At 50.0% G+C, this 19,509-nt stretch overlaps 1 protein-coding gene across 1 annotated transcript in view; it reads right to left on the reverse strand.

Annotated features, from left to right (window-relative positions):
• Nucleotides 1-1,000: 1,000 nt before the first annotated feature.
• Nucleotides 1,001-19,509, reverse strand: part of LOC141027335 (uncharacterized) — a 31,395-nt gene continuing 12,886 nt past the window's right edge. The window contains exons 2-3 of the mRNA XM_073504336.1: nt 4,432-4,851; nt 1,001-1,198 (exon numbers count right to left, since the gene is read on the reverse strand). Of these exons, the coding sequence (XP_073360437.1) occupies nt 1,001-1,198; nt 4,432-4,851 (618 nt within the window). The remainder of the gene's footprint in view (nt 1,199-4,431; nt 4,852-19,509) is intronic.

Consider the following 19,509-nt stretch of genomic DNA (forward strand, 5'->3'; position numbering starts at 1 on the left):
AAACAAACAAACAGAAAGTAGGAGTTGTTAGTGTTCGTACCATTCATCATATTAAATAAACAGGTTCTCGCCGGCAAAGAATTGAAATAGGACATTGCACAAAATAGCTAGCCCTGAAAAGGGCTCTTTTTCCATAAAAGGGGTTCTGGATTGACGCAGCTCACCAGCTAACCTGCGAAAATGCTACTAGCAAGCAGACAAGGCAACTATGCAAGTGGATGACGTCTAGCTTTTACGCATTGAAGGTTCGTTGGTGTAGACGAACAAGTTGGCAACACAATATTCGTTGTATTGATGAGGTGCCGGTGCACGTATATATAAGTATAATGTAGGTCTCAACCTCAACTATACACAACTAGGAGGTGGGCCACAATACAAACTACATGCAACACAAATATATACTCACCCCCGCAGTCGAAGCGTTGCCGAAGACATAGAGACTGGACCGAAACTCCTCGATGACGGGAGTAGGCAATCCCTTAGTCATCACGTCAGCAAACTGTTGCGTCGTCGGGACGTGGAGAACCCGAACACGGCCAAGGGCAACCTGCTCTCGCACGAAGTGAATATCAAGCTCAATACGCTTCGTACGTCGATGGTGAACCGGATTGGCGGAGAGGTAGACCACGCTGACGTTATCGCGGTAGACAAGAGTGACCTTGTGAACGTCAGAAAGCAACTCATGGAGCAGCTGACGGATCCAAGAGCACTCGGCCACGGCATTAGCCACGGCCCGATACTCTGCCTCGGCGCTGGAGCGAGAGACCGTGGGCTGCCGCTTCGATGATCAAGAGATCAACGAGGGCCCAAGGTAGACGCAATAGCCGGACATGGAGCGCCGGGTGTCGGGGCAGCCTGCCCAGTCAGCATCCGAGTAGGCAACAAGGTCGGTGGAGGCGGAGGCCGTCAGGGTGAGTCCCAAAGACATGGTGCCGTGTATGTAACGGAGAATACGCTTCACCATGGTCCAATGAGAGTCACGCGGGGCGTGCATGTGAAGTCACACCTGCTGGACAGCGTACTGCAGGTCGGGTCGAGTGAGCGTCAGGTACTGTAAAGCACCAATGGAGCGATAGAATGCTGCATCGGACGCAAGAGACCCCTCCAGAGCAGATACCTTCACATTCGTGTCGACGGGGGTGGGCGCCGGCTTGCAGTTAAGCATGCCGGCACGCTCCAAAAGCGTGTGGGCGTACTGCTGCTCATGCAGAAAGAAACTGTCAGCCCGTCGGACCACCTCGATGCCGACGAAGTAGTGCAGAGGCCCCAAGTCCTTGAGGCGAACTCATCACGAAGACGAGTTGTCAGCTGCTGAAGGAGCTCGGGGCTGGATGCCATGAGGATGATGTCGTTGACATAGAGCAGCAGATATGCAGTGCAGTGTCAGCTCCATGATGATACACAAAAAGTGAGGCATCAGAGCGAGTGGACCGAAAGCCCAAAGACTGTAGGAAGGCTGCGATACGCTGGTACCAAGCCCGAGGCGCCTGCTGTAACGCCCACGATGCGGCTATATCTCCCACGTATCGAGCCACGACTTAGAGGCATAACCACATTGTGGTATTGTCGCAAAAAGGGTTATCTTCACACAATCCCATGTAATGAACAAGAAAGGGATAACGAGAGTTGGCTTACAATCGCCACTTCACACAATACATAAATAATTCATACATCATCCAAATTGCACACATAGACCAACTACAGTCAAAATCCAAATGAAAATAAGATAACCCCAAATGCTAGATCCCCAATCGTCCCAACTGGGCTCCACTACTGATCATCAGGAAAAGAAACATAGTAACGACCACGTTCCTCGTCGAACTCCCACTTGAGCTCGGTTGCGTCATCTGCACTGGTATCGTCGGCACCTGCAACTGTTTTGGTAGAATCTGTGAGTCACGAGGACTCAGCAATCTCACACCCGCAAGATCAAGACTATTTAAGCTTATAGGAAAGGATGGTGTAATGAGGTGGAGCTGCAGCAGGCACTAAGCATATATGGTGGCTAACATACGCAAATGAGAGCGAGAAGAGAGACAACGCAACGGTCGCGAAGCTAGAAATGATCAAGAAGTGATCCTGAAACTACTTACGTTCATGCATAACTCAAACCGTGTTCACTTTCCGGACTCCGCCGAGAAGAGACCATCACGGCTACACACACGGTTGATGTATTTTAATTTAAGTCAAGTGACAAGTTCTCTACAACCAGACATTAACAAATTCCCATCTGCCTCATAACCGCGGGCACGGCTTTCGAAAGATAATACCCTGCAGGGGTGTCCCAACTTAGCCCATTATAAGCTCTCACGGTCAACGAAGGATAAACCTTCTCCCGAGAAGACCCGATCAGTCTCGGAATCCCGGTTTACAAGACATTTCGACAATGGTAAAACAAGACCAGCAAAGCCGCCCGAATATGCCGACAAATCCCGATAGGAGCTGCACATATCTCGTTCTCAGGGCACACCGGATGAGCCAGACGTCGGGTTGGCATAGACCCTGGTTGCCCAGGGGGTGCCGGACATCGCTCGGTTTGGGCCAGCACTCGAAGGAGCACTGGTCCGGGGGTTTAAATAAAGATGACCATCGGGCTCGCGAAAACCCAAGGGAAAAAGGCTTAGGTGGCAAATGATAAAACTAAGGTTGGGCCTTGCTGGAGGAGTTTTATTCAAGGCGAACTGTCAAGGGTATCGAGGGTATGGTCATCTTGCAAAGAACACAGCATAGCAATAGAATGAACAACTAGCAAAGCAAAGATAGAAGTGATATCGAGGGTATGGTCATCTTGCCTGCAAGGTTCTCAGAGTTGTCGAAAGCTTGATCCTCGTAAGCGTACTCGACAGGTTCCTCGTTCACGAACTCGTCTCCCGGCTCTACCCACAGCAAGAACACAAGCAATGGAACCACAATCAAAAACGGGAAATGCACAAGCAACATGATGCAAAACATGCATGATATGCGAGATGTGGTATGCGATGCGTATGCGTGCTCCGGAAGAAAAAGGATGAACAAGGCAGTAACTTGGCAAACCAAGTATGCCACTGGAAAGATGAGATAATTTCGGTCGAAATCGATATAAAGATCACCGGAAACGGAGGCACGGTTTGCAAATGGCAAGCAAAACAAGAATGGCACGATTCTGCGATTAACAACATGATAGCACTTAGAATACATCAAGTAACTATGCTACGGCACTCCAACATAGCAACGAAGCATATGACAGTGATCTACAGGAGATACTTCACAAAATATGAACACTGAGCTACGGCTAGATCACACAATAACAGGTTCAAACAAGAATGGAAAAAGTGCAAAAGATATCAGGATCACAGACTTAGTGAAATTACTGGACATGGCTGAAACAGCATCAGGTAGCAATGTTCAGAGCAAGCAAAACACATACTACAAGAACTCAACATAGCAAAACAAGGCATGGAATGAATCTACTACATGCAAATAACAAAAGTCCCTTACTGACCATGAGCCAAAAAGGATCAGAAGATATGATGGCACTCATGTAAACATAGCAAGTTCCGTTAACAGGTTTCAGACTTAACAGAAAACAGAGCATGGCATTAACAGAAATTATAAGGGCATGTTGGTGAGCTTGATTCACTCATCACAAAGCAATGCATGATGAAACAAGCATACCTACAGCAAGATTGAGTGTTTATGAAGCCAACCATGGCAAAAGCAAATACATAGCATGTATGGATCAACTACAACAACCTTGGCAAAATTGAATATCATGTTAACAATCTGCCAGGAATATTTTATAGCAAAAGTAGAGCAATATTAAGACATGCTAGGTCACTCCATAATTGCAAACAGGGGCATGAATGGATAAAGCACAACTATATCTACAAAACATACTTACTGAACATGCCAAAAAGGAGCATGGATCTCTCTGTAGACACAAGGATACATAGCAACAAAATAACAACAGTACAGACAGTGAAAATCCAAAGTCACTGAAAACAGAAACATCACGAAGCCTAGTTTGCATGCTTGTGCTAGTCACCACATAGATCACAAAAATAAATGGCATACACCTCTGTAAGGATGGCATGGCATAGATAAAAACACATTCAGAGCTCATGCCCATAAGATGCACACATCAAATGCAACAAAAATAACAAAACACCAAGTTCTGATAAGTAACAGCAGTAAATATCATATAGCACTCTTGCACCGGAGGTTTGAGCATCAAGATGAACTCAAATGAGCATGTCACAATGGAACAAAATGAAGAGCATCTCGAGGCGAACATTTCGACATATTATACTCATGAAACGGAGCTATGTGCAAGGAGTTATGGCATGATGAAGTGAGCAACAAAATGCAAGAATTTCCGGGACTTGGAGAAAATCGGAGAGAGGGGAAAGTCAACCTCTCGGGCAGATCGGGATCGACCGGCTCGAGGCTCACCAGAGACGGAGCCGCGGCAACCGGAGGAGCTCGAGGGAGAGGGAGGAGGCGCCGAACGGGGACGGGGAGGCGGCGGCGGCCGGCGACGGGTGCGGGCGCGTCGGCGTCGACGCGGACGGAGGCGACGGCGGCGGTCGGCGGCGGGGACGGGCGCTGGCGGCCGCGAACGGCGGCGGTCGGCGGCGGGGAAGCGGCGACGGGAGGCGGGGCAGCCTCGGGAGCGGGGAGGCGCTGGCGCGTGCGGGGCGCGGGCGACCCGGGCGGCGACGAGACAGGCCGCGGGGGCCGGTCGCGGGCCTCGCGGGCTGGCGGCGGACGGGCGGCGGGGGCACCACGTGGCGGCTCGCGGACTGGTGCGGGCTGCGGCGGCGGGTTCGTCCGGCGCCAGGCAGACGGGTGCGGCGCGCGGATGGAGCGTGGCTAGGGTTTGGACCCGGATTTCGGAGGGGGAGGTGTTTATATAGGCATAGGGAGCTAGGAGAGTCCAAATGAGGCACGGTTTTCGCCCACATGATCGTGATCGAACGACCGAGAGCATGGAGGTGACTTAGATGGGTTATTGGGCTGTTTGGAGGGGGGTTTTGCTGCAACACACAAAAGGCCTTTGCGGTTACCTGGTTAACCGTTGGAGCATCAAACGACCTTCAAATGGAACGAAACTTGATAGGTGGTCTACCGGTGGTATACCAAGGCCACTTGACAAACCTCGGTCCATTCTGAGAATGTTTAACACCCGCTCATGAAAAGAAACAAGAGGGGTGTGCCGGTGCGTGTGGGAGTGTCGGATTGCAAAACGGACAACAGGAAAAATGCTCAGATGCATAAGACGAACACGTATGCAAATGAGATGCACATGATGACATGATATGAGCTGCATGGCATCAACAAAATGCAAAACGAAAAACAAAACCCGACCACGAAGGGAATATCATAACACATAGCCGAAAATGGCAAGAGTTGGAGTTACAAATATGGGAAGTTACATCCGGGGTGTTACAACACTCCACCACTACGAGAGGATCTTGTCCCCAGATCTAGGACTGAAAGAACTCCGGATATTCGGAACGGAGGTGGTCCTCACGTTCCCAGGTGGCTTCTCGGTCGGAATGGTGCGACCACTTCACTTTCAGGAATTTGATTGACTTGTTGCGTGTCTTGCGCTCAGTTTCTTCAAGAATAGCAACGGGGTGCTCATGATAAGACAGATCTTCTTGGAGATCAATCTCTTCAAAGTTGATGGTGCGCTCAGGCCTCTTGAAGCACTTGCGAAGCTGTGACACGTGGAACACATCGTGCACGTTCGCGAAGTTGGAGGGAAGCTCAAGTTGATAGGCGAGGTCGCCTCTTTTGCCAATGATCTTGAAAGGACCCACGTATCTAGGGGCAAGCTTCCTTTTGATACCGAAACGACGAGTGCCTTTCATTGGAGAGACGCGGAGGTAGACATGGTCTCCGATCTCGAAAGCCACATCACAGTGCTTGCTATCATAGTAACTATTATGGCGCGATTGCGCGGCTTTGAGATTTTCACGGATGACTTTACACATTTCTTCAACCTCTGTGATTAAGTCATTGCCAAGAAGTTGGCGTTCACCAGTCTTTGACCAATTGAGAGGAGTACGACACTTTCTGCCATATAGAATCTCGAATGGGGCCTTGCCCGAACTCTCTTGGAAGCTGTTGTTGTAGGAGAACTCGGCATATGGGAGGCAATCTTCCCACTTCATACCGAAAGAGATGACATAAGCCCTGAGCATATCTTCAAGGATTTGATTGACTCGCTCGACTTGGCCACTAGTTTGAGGATGGAAAGTTGTGCTGAAGCGAATGTTGGTGCCCATGGCCTTTTGGAAGGAGTCCCAGAACTTAGAAGTGAAGATGCTTGCACGATCTGAAGATATCAATTGTGGAATCCCGTGCAAGGAGACAATCCTGGAGGTGTATAGCTCTGCCAACTGAGCTGCTGTGATAGATTCTTTGATTGGAAGGAAATGAGCCACTTTTGTAAGCTTGTCAATGACAACGAAGATAGCATCATTTCCACGCTTGGACTTGGGAAATCCAGTCACGAAGTCCATTTCTATATGATCAAACTTCCATTCTGGGATAGCAAGAGGTTGGAGGAGACCAGCTGGTCGTTGGTGTTCTGCTTTCACCCTTCGACAGACATCACATTCATTCACGAATTGAGCGATTTCTCGCTTCATTCGAGTCCACCAATACGACTGCTTGAGGTCATGGTACATATTCGTACTTCCAGGATGAATGGAAAGAAGAGAATTGTGCGCCTCGTTCATAATGACTTTCCTTAGATCACCTTTAGGAACCACGAGCCGGTCCTCGAAGAATAAGGTGTCTCGGTCATCAATGCGATAGTACTTGTATTTGGGTAGACCTTTGTCGATACCACGTTTCACCTTCTTCACCATGGTATCCAGGAGTTGTGCCTCACGAATTTGATCTTCCAAAGTAGGAGAGACTATGAGGTTGGAAAGAAAGCCTTGAGGAACAACCTGGAGATTCAGTTTGCGGAAAGCTTCACAAAGATCTGGTTGGAAGGGCTTGAGAATTAAGCTGTTGCAATAAGCCTTCCTGCTCAAAGCATCTGCAATGACGTTGGCCTTGCCTGGAGTATACTCAATACTCGGATTGTACTCTTGAATCATTTCGACCCATTGAGTTTGCCTGAGGTTGAGGTTGGGCTGAGTGAAGATGTACTTGAGACTCTTGTGATCGGTGAATATGTCCACTTTTCTTCCCAACAAGAGATGTCTCCATGTTATTAATGCATGGAAAACTGCCGCCAACTCAAGATCGTGAGTGGGGTAGTTCTTTTCGTTGGGATTCAACTGACGAGAGGTATAGGCCACAACTTTCTTCTCTTGCATTAACACAGCACCGAGACCTTGAAGAGAAGCATCACAGAAAACTTCAAATGGCTTGGATTCGTCAGGAGGAGTCAAGACAGGAGCTGTGACGAGTTTCTCTTTGAGAGTGCTGAACGCAACGTCACACTCAGGAGTCCAGACATACTTCACATGCTTCTGGAGGAGGTTGGAAAGATGCTTTGCAATCTTAGAGAAATTCTCAATGAATCTTCGGCAATAGCTTGCAAGACCAAGAAAACTGCGGAGCTGCTTGACATTCTGAGGAGGCTCCCAATTCACAATTGCAGACACCTTCTCGGGATTAACAGCGATGCCCTTGGCAGAGATGATATGACCAAGGTAAAGAACTTCATCAAGCCAAAACTCACATTTGGAAAATTTTGCATAGAATTGATACTCTCTGAGCTTGTCGAGCACCAATCGCAAATGTTTGGCATGATCCTTCTTATTCTTGGAGAAGACCAAAATATCATCGAGATACACCAGGACGAATTCATTGGTATAGGGGTTGATGATGAAATTCATCATTCGAGAGAATGTTGGAGGAGCATTGACAAGGCCGAAAGACATGACAGTATATTCATAAGAACCAAAGCTTGTTCTGAATGCTGTCTTGGGAATATCTTCTTCACGAATGTGAATATGATGATAACCCATACGAAGGTCAAGCTTGGAGAATACTTTAGCACCTTTGAGTTGCTCGAATAGCTCATTGATGTTGGGAAGTGGATACTTGTTCTTGATTGTCTTCTTGTTCAATGAACGGTAGTCGACACAAAGTCGGTCCGTGCCATCCTTCTTCAGGACAAAAAGAACACCACAACCCCATGGAGATGAACTCGGTCTGATCAAACCCAGGCGCTCTTGTTCATCGAGCTATTTCTTCAATTCTTTCATCTCCTTTGGTCCAAGCTTGTATGGACGCTTGCAAACGGGTTCCGTGCCAGGCTCTAGATCGATAACGAACTCAACTGGTCGGTGAGGAGGCATACCCGGAAGCTCTTCTGGAAAGACATCTTGATACTCACAAACGACTGGAATTTGAGAAATAGCATTCAACTCGCTCTTCTCATTGAGAGAAAACAACCGAATGGTTTCATCACGAGTGTCGTGGAATTGTCACGGCAGATGTCCTCGAACTAGGACTTAGTCGTGGAGCCATCGCAACTAGGAAGCTTGAAGGGGTTAAGTGGGACAAGGAACACGAGGGTTTATACTGGTTCGGCCCCTTACGGTGAAGGTAAAAGCCTACGTCCAGTTTGAGGTGGTATTGATTAGGGTTTCGATGACGAGGGAGCTAAACTGCTATGCCTGGCTCTTGATGAGATCTTGCTTGTCCCTAAACCGCTGCCGGGTTGTCCCTTTATATAGGGAGGCTGACGCCCAGCAGCTCTCAGAGTCCCGGCCGGCTCATAAGAGTGTCCGGCTCGGACTCTCAACTATTCTTGCCTTACACTACAAGTTCTACCATGATAATGATTGTAACTATGGGCCTTAAGCCGTATCCGGGTCTTAAGCCCATCTTTGGCCCACCGTCTTCAAGCTTGGCGCCGGGCTTCTGGTAATGACCATATGAGTAACCCGGCCCCTCCTGGCGGGTGACTCTAAGGTCTATATCCTCAACATTAGGCCCCAGATTGATTTGAGCCGGCTCATGTCAATCTTCAATCCTTTCGACAGAAAATCTCCGGCTTACAATTGTGTGAAGGCCATAACCCGGCGTGACGTCATCCTCTGGACTCCGGGTAATCCGCCGTGACGTCATCTTCCATTAAGCCTGTTTTTTACTCCGCCAGATCCGCAACGGATCTTATCTTTACTGTCATCCCGAAAATCAAGGCATTTCGTGGGGAGATAACCACGCCGTGGTCTCCTTGATTCTCGCGCCCACTTATGAGCTCGCCCTTATAAATAGGCCGGCCCGACGGGCCTTCAGCCACTCTTCTTCCTCCTCGCGCCATTGTTCCTCTGCTCGAGCTCGAACTCCACCGCCGCCGCCGCGCCCCCGGTCTTCGTCAACCTTGGCCGCTGCATCACCCTGACTCGGTCCAGACAAACGGCGGCGACCCCCGCACCTCTTCAGCACCGGTATGTCCTCACTACCCCGTAGAACAGATCTGCAGTAGGGTTCATCCGTGTTCGTCCGTGTTCGTCGCCGTCACCCACAAGCTCCGGTAGTTCTCATTGTTACTGCCCCTGTTTGATCTTAGCCTTGTATAGAACCACCGCGGTAGATGTTTTAGCATCCATTTCACACGCAAGTAGACCCCTCCTTCACTGCATAAAGGCCTCATTCGAGCTCAAGAACTCCCCTGCGTCTGCTTTTAGGTCTAGAAATTTTCTTTTTACCCGACCATTTTGATCCAAAATATTTACCGCAAAGTGTGAAACTTGTTTTCACCACACTTAGTAAAAAACTGCACTCATTGAGTCACGGCGGTTTATGTTTCCGTCTTAAAGAAACCACGCCCCGTAGAATCTTCCGACTCAAAGGAAACCATGTGCCATAGAAGTTTCCGGCTCATCTGTGATAAGGCCATAGACAAATTGAATTACTCTTGACATCTTTTCTGCGGCTTAGATAACTCAATGTACTCAGATATATATCATTAGGCCCCTCCGTAAGCCGCCACTTAACACTGAACTATAACCTTCCTCCGGCTTATACTTAAACTGGACGTTTCCTTTTATCATAGGCTGCCGACTTTCACCATGCCTCCCAAAGCTCCTAAGGCCTCCATCACTTGCAATTGGATGAGGTCCAACGTCACCAATGAGACCTTAGTGGATTTTGTCAAGTCAGGCCACCTGCCCAAGAAGGATGTCTTGTCCTACCGTGCCCCTGACCCGTCAGAGGAGAGACCACAGCCAAAGGACGGAGAGGTGGTCATTTTTGCGGATCACATGAGCCGGGGCTTCGCACCGCCCGGCTCAAAGTTTTTCAGAGACGTTCTGAATTTCTTCGATCTGCGACCTCAGGACATAGGACCCAACTCAGTGTCCAATATCTGCAACTTCCAAGTGTTCTGCGAGGTTTACCTTGGAGAAGAACCTAGTCTGCTGCTCTTCAGAGAGCTTTTTTACTTGAACCGTCAGAATGAGTGCGCCAATGGGCCAAGTCTGGAGCTAGGTGGCATCTCCATTCAGCGGCGGAGGGACTGCCTTTTCCCGTACGCAGAGCCGCCAAGCCACCCCAAAGACTGGAATCTGACGTGGTTCTACTGCCAAGACACGTCGCCGGCTGATGAAAGTCCGTTGCCCGGCTTTCGCCCCTCGCGTCTGGAGTCAACACACCCACTGTCAGACAAGCTGACTCAAGCGGAGCGCCAGCCTCTGCTCCCCACCATAAACAAGATCAAGGCTCTTCTGGGCAATGGTCTCAACGGAATCGATCTGGTCCGGGTCTGGATCTCCTGGCGGGTGATCCCATTGAGCCGCCGCCCCGGCTTAATGTGCGAGTACACGGGCCGAAAGGATGACCCCCAGAGACACAGCCGCAACGATCTTCCTGAAGATGTTGCAGAGGAGATGACCAAGGCTCTCTTGAACAAGAGCCTGGCAGATTGCGGGAGGACCGGGTTAGCCCCCTTCTGCAAGATCAACCCAGCCCCAGCAGTAAGCCACTGATTTGAACATTTTATCTTTGTCTATAGATAACCTTCATCTGAATCTTTTAAAAAATCATCATTGTATTTTTCAGGCTGATGACAAATTCTGGTGGGTCAAATATGACCATGAGGCGGCCAAGAAGGCCAGAAAGGCGAAGAAAGCCGCCAAGAAAGCCGCTCCCCGCAAGAAGGGAAGTAGGCCATCTGCTTCGGAGCTGATGCAACTAAGCAACAGCTCCGAGTCAGAGGTAACCCCTGAACCTGTAAGCTCTTGTTGTGTTTATTGTGTATTTCTTGTCCGCCTTACCAACACTTGTTCATCAACAGGATGACACCGGAGCAAGTAACCCGGTGGTTGAAGAGGTAATGTCACTTTCCTCCGACTCGGAGCCCTTGCCAAGGCTGAAAGTCCGAAGGGTAACCCGGAAAGTAAGCTTTTCACATCCTTTAGCTTATCAAGATCCTCAATTTATTTTGAAGCAACAGACTCATGAGAGCCGGCAGCACACCCGGACCAACAAGGACACCGACCTCTCTTCCGGCTTACCAGACGCGTCGAGGAAGCGCCGGACCGAGGTGATCTCAACTTTGTACCCTTTTCATCCTTTGGCGGGTGTTATACGTCAACCACTTAATTCCTCTGACTCAAATTATCAGGAAACTTCCCCCTCTTCTGGCGACTCTATGCAGTCAAGCCTGCCGGCTTTCAAGACCGTGCCCGGGTAATGATAATCACCTCGTGTTGTACTTTGTCTTTACTTACACTATTGTGCTTAACCTTTCTGTCTTTTCAGTGCCCAGGCCAAGCTCACCAAGAGGGTGAAGAAGACTAAGCCGGTCGAAGAGCCGGAGTTGCCTGAGCCGGAGGTAGTAGGTCAAGAACCGCCAGCTGCCTCCGCTCCTGAAGCCACCGCTCCAACCGTCAAGGCAACTGCAGAAGCTTCTGCTAACCCGGAGGCCTCCAGCTCGGCTTAACCAGCAGATGAACCGGACATGGTAATCACCCGGACGGAGTTTGTTGAGCCGGGGAGACCTACTGCGCTGGCCAAGTGCTCCGCCAAAGGGGAGCTGCTAGAGTCCCGCCGGGTGAATCTGGACCTCACCGACTACGCCAATTTGAACATTGGTGAGATCATCTCCGGCTTCGTCAGCCAAGTGCACAAGAGCCGGGACGCAGAGATTGCCATGGTGAACCAGATCTAGCAGAAATCTGAGGTATTATTCTTCTGTCCTCTTACTTACTGCATAGTTACCTTTACCATGCTAGCCCCCAAGTCGACGACTTATGATTGTAGATTTAGGTTCCGGCTTACTCAATTGAACCGGAAGTTTGTAGATAGAAACGTTCAATATGCATTAGCCCCCAAGTGCCAAGTGTCTTTGCTTGGAAAACGCTTGGGACTTTAAATTTGCATAGTAACCGTTCACGCCATAACCCGGAAATTTATGTAGGCTGCCGGCAAGAAGTTTGAGTCTGACATCTCTGATCTCAAGAACCGGCTGAAGATGCAAGAAATGGAGACCCGGAAGGCAAATGCCAAATTTGTGTCCAGCATCGCCGCTCAAGAAAAGCTGAAGACCGAATTTGATGCTGAACGGAAAGCCTGGGCCGAAGAGAAGGCCGCGCTGGTGAACCGGGCCGAACAGGCGGAGAAGGCCCTGTCAGAGAAGACGGCCGAACTCTCCGGCTTAAAGCGCCAAGTGTCTCAGATGGTTGCTACAATCTTCGGTAAGTCATCCGCCGGCTTTCATCCAGTTTAAAATTTTGATGCCTCATAACTCACCCTTGTCGGCGGCTTATCCTGTTCTGTGAAACAGGTCCCAGAAGTGCCAACCTCAACCAGAGTGTGGTAACCAAGCTAAAGGCCGTGTACACCCTGGTGGAGCAACTCTACACCGGGTCACAGCGTGCCTTGGCTGTGGTGGCCCTATCCAACGAGGTGCCGACTCACCTGGCGGAGGTTCTTCGCCGGCTCGCCGTTCTGCCTCAACGTATCCAAGAGCTGCGACGGGCCTCTGCAAGAGCCGGAGCGATCGCCGCGCTGAGCCGGGCCAAGGCTTTCCTGCCCGAGTTAGACCCGGCAGACATCACCCTCGGCTATCCAAGTCTGAAAGAAGACACGGCCTTCGACCAAAGGGACTTTGCCGCCTGCGTGAAGGTCGTGCGCCCGGTGGCCACTCTCATTGGAAACGACACAGACCTGACCAAGTACCAGCCGGGTTACAACGCGGAAAATCAGAGGATCCCGACCCCGCGCTATGAAGCCCTCAGCTTAATCCCGCCGGCTCGTCAGCACACCTTCGCCCCGGAGATTGACCCGGCGGGGTTAATTGACGAGGAAGCTCAGTTCGAAGCTCTGAGCGGCATCGACTGGAAGTCATCAACTTTCCAGGTCTTGGGAACAGCCGGAGGAGAAGAGAGGGACGAGCCGGAGATATCAACCCAGCAGGCATCTTAACTCGGCAGGCGGCTTATAAAACAATGCTCCACCCTTTTGGACTCGATGAGTCTTGTAATAGAATAGGTTCAACACTTTAACTGTGCCGTGCCATCGCGCACGTATTGAATGCCGAATCCTTATGAAAGTTGCTTCCTTATATGTCTCCGGGTCATTCATTCTCCTTAGTCTCAAATAGTTGCCTTTAACTATCCTGCATAAAAGGACAAATCACAAGTCTCTAGGCGGCTTACCGCGCTGAGAATCATAGGTTTTAGATATATAACCCGGATATGAATCAAAAAAGATTGGCCCTCAAGTATGTCCTTAATACAGCCGTAATAACACACTTAGCGGCCTGCAAGCGTACTTCCGGTTTAAATAACCCGGCTAATAAGGTTGATACCTCAATGCTGGTTTACCTGTCTGGCTAACACCAATTGTGTTCAACTAACACTGTAAATCAAAGTTAAGCCGGCAAAGTGAGACCCGGCCGTATACACTTTGAAAATATTCAGAAGAAACTTGCTGTAGAGCAGAAGAACTTAGGGGCTTCCGGTTCGAATACGACCAGAGACCCGGCCCAAAGGGGTTATGCTAGGATTCGAATGCGATCATATAGCCCCCCGTGGGTGTGGCGATGCCAATCAAGAGGGTACCGACAGCTATGTTCTCTTTGGTTAGAATACGACCCATGTTTGAACAGGAAGCCCCCAAATGACTTTAAGAATTGTTTAACGACGCTGATTCGAATACGATCCACGTCGGTTCTCAAAGGGGTTAAACTATGATTCAAATATGATCAAAGAAAACTCCCCAATGAGCTCGGCACTTTGCCAATCAAATGGGTATCGACAGCTATGTTCTCTTTGGTTCGAATACGACCCATGTTTGAACAGGAAGCCCCCAAGTGACCTTATTCATTACGGCTAGATTCAAGTCGATCATAAGCCAGATCCTCCTTCAAGCTATCATGTAATCTTGCAATGAAAACAACACGTGCACATTTGGAGGAGGAAAAAAGGACAGAGGTCCTGCTTTATTATTTATCATAATATATACATGGCTTAGAGAAATATGTACATCATGAGAGCCGGTGGCTCAAGTGTAGTAAGGCCGAAGCTGAGCTATGTTCCACGGCCGACGGGTTTCTTCCTCCAACTTACGTGAATCTTTGTGCTCCCGAATGTCAATGAGGTAATATGACCCGTTGTGCAAATTCTTGCTGACCACAAAGGGCCCTTCCCAAGGCGGGGATAACTTGTGTGCATCTGTTTGATCTTGGATGAGCCGGAGCACCAGATCGCCTTCCTGGAAGACCCGGGACTTAACCCGGCGACTATGATAACGGCGCAGGTCTTGTTGGTAAATCGCTGAGCGAGCTGCTGCCACATCACGCTGTTCGTCCAACAAGTCAAGAGCATCTTGGCGCGCTTGTTCATTATCCGCCTCAACGTAAGCCGCCACTCGAGGTGAGTCATGACGGATGTCACTGGGGAGGACTGCCTCTGCCCCATAAACCATGAAAAAAGGCATGAAACCTGTAGACCGGTTAGGAGTAGTGTTGATGCTCCATAACACGGAGGGCAACTCCTCCACCCAACAACCCGGCGTCCGTTGCAAAGGGACCAAAAGCCGGGGCTTGATGCCCTTCAGAATCTCCTGGTTAGCTCTCTCAGCTTGACCATTGGATTGAGGATGATCCACTGAGGAAACATCAAGTCGGATATGCTCTCGTTGACAAAACTCTTCCATAGCGCCTTTGGATAGATTGGTGCCGTTGTCAGTTATAATGCTGTGCGGAAAGCCAAAGCGAAAGATCACCTTTTTCATAAACTGAACTGCCGTGGCTGCATCACACTTGCTAACTGGCTCTGCTTCTACCCATTTGGTAAATTTGTCAACTGCCACCAAGAGGTGGGTCTTCTTATCTTTGGACCTTTTAAAAGGCCCAACCATATCAAGCCCCCAGACCGCAAAGGGCCAAGTAATCGGGATCATCCTCAGCTCCTGAGCCGGCACATGAGCCCGTCGTGAGAACCTTTGGCAACCATCACATTTACTGACCAAATCTTCCGCATCAGCATGAGCCGTCAGCCAATAAAAACCATGACGAAAAGCCTTGGCCACAAGAGACTTTGAGCCGGCGTGATGGCCACAATCCCCCTCATGAATCTCACGCAAGATCTCTTGACCTTCCTCAGGGGAACACAACGCTGAAACGCTCCCGTAACACTGCGGTGATGCAACTCGCCATTGATAACAATCATTGACTTAGCCCGCCGGGTTATTTGTCTGGCCAAAGTTTCATCCTCAGGCAACTCTCCCCGGGTCATGTAAGCCAGATAAGGTGTTGTCCAGTCCGGGATGATGTGGAGAGCCGCCACCAGTCGTGCCTCCGGGTCAGGGACAGCCAAGTCTTCCTCTGTAGGCAACTTAACAGAAGGGCTATACAGGACGTCCAGGAAAGTGTTAGGCGGCACCGGTTTTCGCTGAGAGCCCAGCCGGCTTAAAGCATCAGCCGCCTCGTTCTTCCTACGATCGATGTGTTCCACTTGGTAACCCTGAAAGTGCCCAGCAATGGCATCAACTTCGCGGCGATAAGCCGCCATGAGAGGGTCCTTGGAATCCCACTTTCCTGATACTTGTTGAGCCACCAAGTCTGAGTCGCCGAAGCATCTTACCCGGCTCAAGCTCATCTCTTTATCCATCCGAAGACCATGGAGCAAGGCCTCGTACTCAGCCACGTTGTTAGTGCAAGGAAACAGCAACTGTAGCACATAATGGAACTTGTCACCTTTAGGGAAAGCCAACACGACTCCAGCCCCCGAGCCCTCCAACTGCCTGGACCCATCAAAGTGAATAGTCCAATATGTGTTATCCGGCTTCTGCTTGGGCACTTGTGACTCTGTCCAGTCATTGATGAAATCCACCAAGGCCTGAGATTTAACAGCAGTGCGTGGCACGTACTTGAGACCATGAGGTCCAAGCTCTATAGCCCACTTAGTCACCCTCCCTGTGGCCTCTCTGTTCTGAATGATATCACCAAGAGGGGCAGAACTGACCACAGTGATGGGATGACCCTGGAAATAATGCTTAAGCTTCCGGCTCGCCATGAACACACCATAAACAAGCTTCTGCCAATGCGGATACCGCTGCTTGGACTCAATGAGCACTTCGCTGACATAATAAACCGGCCGCTGAACCGGATGCTCCTTACCCTCTTCCTTGCGCTCCACCACCACAGCCACACTGACAGCTAGTGTGTTCGCCGCCACATATAATAATAAGGGCTCTTTATCAACCGGAGCAGCAAGGACTGGGGGCTCTGCCAGCTGCTTCTTCAAATCCTCAAAGGCAGTATTAGCTGCATCATTCCAGACAAAGTTATCAGTTTTCTTCATCAACTGATATAATGGCACGGCCTTCTCACCCAAACGGCTTATAAACCGGCTTAAAGCAGCGATGCGACCCGCCAAGTGCTGAACATCATTTATACACGCCGGCTTAGCCAGGGAGGTGATGGCCTTGATCTTCTCCGGGTTAGCTTCAATGCCTCTGTCAGAAACCAAGAAACCCAAGAGTTTGCCTGCAGGAACACCAAAAACACACTTGGCCGGATTAAGCATCATCTTGTAAACCCGGAGATTATCAAAGGTTTCTCTCAAATCATCTATCAGGGTTTCCTCCTTTATAGATTTAACCACAATATCATCCACATTAGCATGAACATTGCGCCCAATCTGCTTATGAAGACAGTTCTGAACGCAACGCTGATAAGTCGCCTGTGCACACTTGAGCCCAAAGGGCATGGACACATAGCAGAAGGCTCCAAAGGGAGTGATGAACGCCGTCTTCTCCTGGTCCTTAACTGCCATTTTAATCTGATGATATCCGGAATAAGCGTCCAGGAAACTTAAGCGCGCACAACCGGCCGTAGCATCAATGATTTGATCAATACGGGGAAGGGCAAAGGGATCAGCCGGACACGCCTTGTTTAAGTCCGTGTAGTCCACACACATCCACCAAGTGCCGTTCTTCTTGAGCACGAGCACCGGGTTAGCTAACCACTCTGGGTGAAAGACTTCAACAATAAACCCGGCCGCCAAGAGCCGGGCCACCTCTTCACCAATAGCTTTCCTCCTCTCCTCATTGAACCAACGAAGGAACTGCCTGACCGGCTTAAATTTCGGATCAACATTGAGAGTGTGCTCAGCGAGTTCTCTAGGTACACCTGGCATGTCAGAAGGTTTCCATGCGAAGATGTCCCTATTCTCACGGATGAACTCGATGAGCGCGCTTTCCTATTTTGGATCCAGATTGGCACTGATGCTAAATTGCTGAGATGAATCTCCTGGAACGAAATCAACAAGTTTAGTCTCATCAGCCGACTTAAATTTCATTGCCGGCTCATGCTCCGTAGTCGGCTTTTTCAGAGAGGTCATATCAGTTGGGTCAACATTGTCTTTGTAAAATTTCAACTCCTCTGTTACGCAAACAGATTCTGCATAAGCTGCATCGCCTTCCTCACATTCCAAGGCCACCTTCCGGCTGCCGTGAACCGTAATGGTCCCATTATGACCCGGCATCTTGAGCTGCAAGTATACATAACACGGCCGTGCCATGAACTTGGCGTAAGCCGGCCGCCCAAATATAGCATGGTACGGACTTCTTATCTTGACCACCTCAAAGGTCAATTTTTCCACCCTGTAGTTATTCTCATCTCCGAAGGCCACTTCCAACTCGATCTTGCCGACTGCATAAGCCGACTTACCAGGTACCACACCATGGAAGATAGTGTTTGACTGGTTGAGGTTCTTATCAACCCCATACGGCGAAAAGTCTCATAATAGAGGATGTTGATGCTGCTGCCTCCGTCCATGAGTACCTTAGTGAACTTATATCCTCCCACCTGAGGAGCCACCACTAAGGCCAAGTGACCCGGATTGTCCACCCGGGGAGGGTGATCCTCTCTACTCCATACTATAGGCTGCTCAGACCACCGCAAGTAGCGTGGAACCGCCGGCTCAACAGCATTCACAGCCCTCTTATGAAGCTTCTGATCTCGCTTACACAGACTGGTGGTAAATACATGGTACTGTCCACCGCTAAGCTGCTTTGGATTGGTCTGATAACCCCCCTGCTGCTGTTGATGACCCTGGCCAGACTGCTGATTAAATCCCCCTTGACCGTTCTGAGGATTAGAATTTGAGCCGCCGCCCGGGCCATGAAAGCCGCCGGCGCCTCAGCCGCCGCCCGGGCCATTGTAATTCTTAAAGGCCTTCATGATTGCACAATCCTTCCATAGATGAGTCGCTGGCTTCTCTCTAGAGCCATGCCTTGGACAAGGCTCATTCAACAACTGCTCCAGCGTCGGGCCTGACCCGCCGCCTCGGGGAGGGGGCCTCCCCTTGCGTCGCTGGTTATTACCTTGTGAGCTGGCGTTGGCTACAAACTCTAGGCTGCCATCGGCCTTGCACTTGCCTCCTCCTTGGTTCCCCGGGTTATGCTGAGGACCCTTGCCATTGCCGTTCTTCTTTCCCTTCCCTGTCCTTTCATCATCTGAAGCGGGGTCCTTGGTACCATCAGAATCGGCGTACTTGACAAGAGCCGCCATCAGTGTACCCATATCATTGCAGTCGCGCTTAAGCCGCCCGAGTTTCATCTTCAGGGGCACAAAACGACAATTCTGCTCCAACATTAAGACTGCTGAGCCGGCATCCATCTTATCTGACGAATGTATGATCTCCTTAACCCGGCGAACCCAATGCGTCGTAGACTCACCCTCCTGCTGCTTGCAGTTAGTCAAATCCACAATTGACATAGACTGCCTACAGGTATCCTTGAAGTTTTGGATGAACCGGGCCTTCAGCTCAGCCCAAGACCCAATGGAATTCGGCGGTAGCCCTTTCAACCAAGTGCGGGCAGTCCCATCTAACATCATGGTGAAGTACTTGGCCATTGCCGCCTCACTGACCTCCAGCAGTTCCATGGCCATCTCGTAACTCTCGATCCAGGCTGCGGGTTGTAAGTCAGCTGTGTAATTAGGCACCTTCCTAGGGCCTTTGAAGTCCTTGGGTAGACGTTCATTGCGGATAGCTGGCACTAAACAAGGGACACCCCCAGTCCTAGTAGGGATACCCG

Source organism: Aegilops tauschii, chromosome 7, assembly GCF_002575655.3.
Source record: "Aegilops tauschii subsp. strangulata cultivar AL8/78 chromosome 7, Aet v6.0, whole genome shotgun sequence".
Classification (NCBI taxonomy): domain Eukaryota; kingdom Viridiplantae; phylum Streptophyta; class Magnoliopsida; order Poales; family Poaceae; genus Aegilops; species Aegilops tauschii.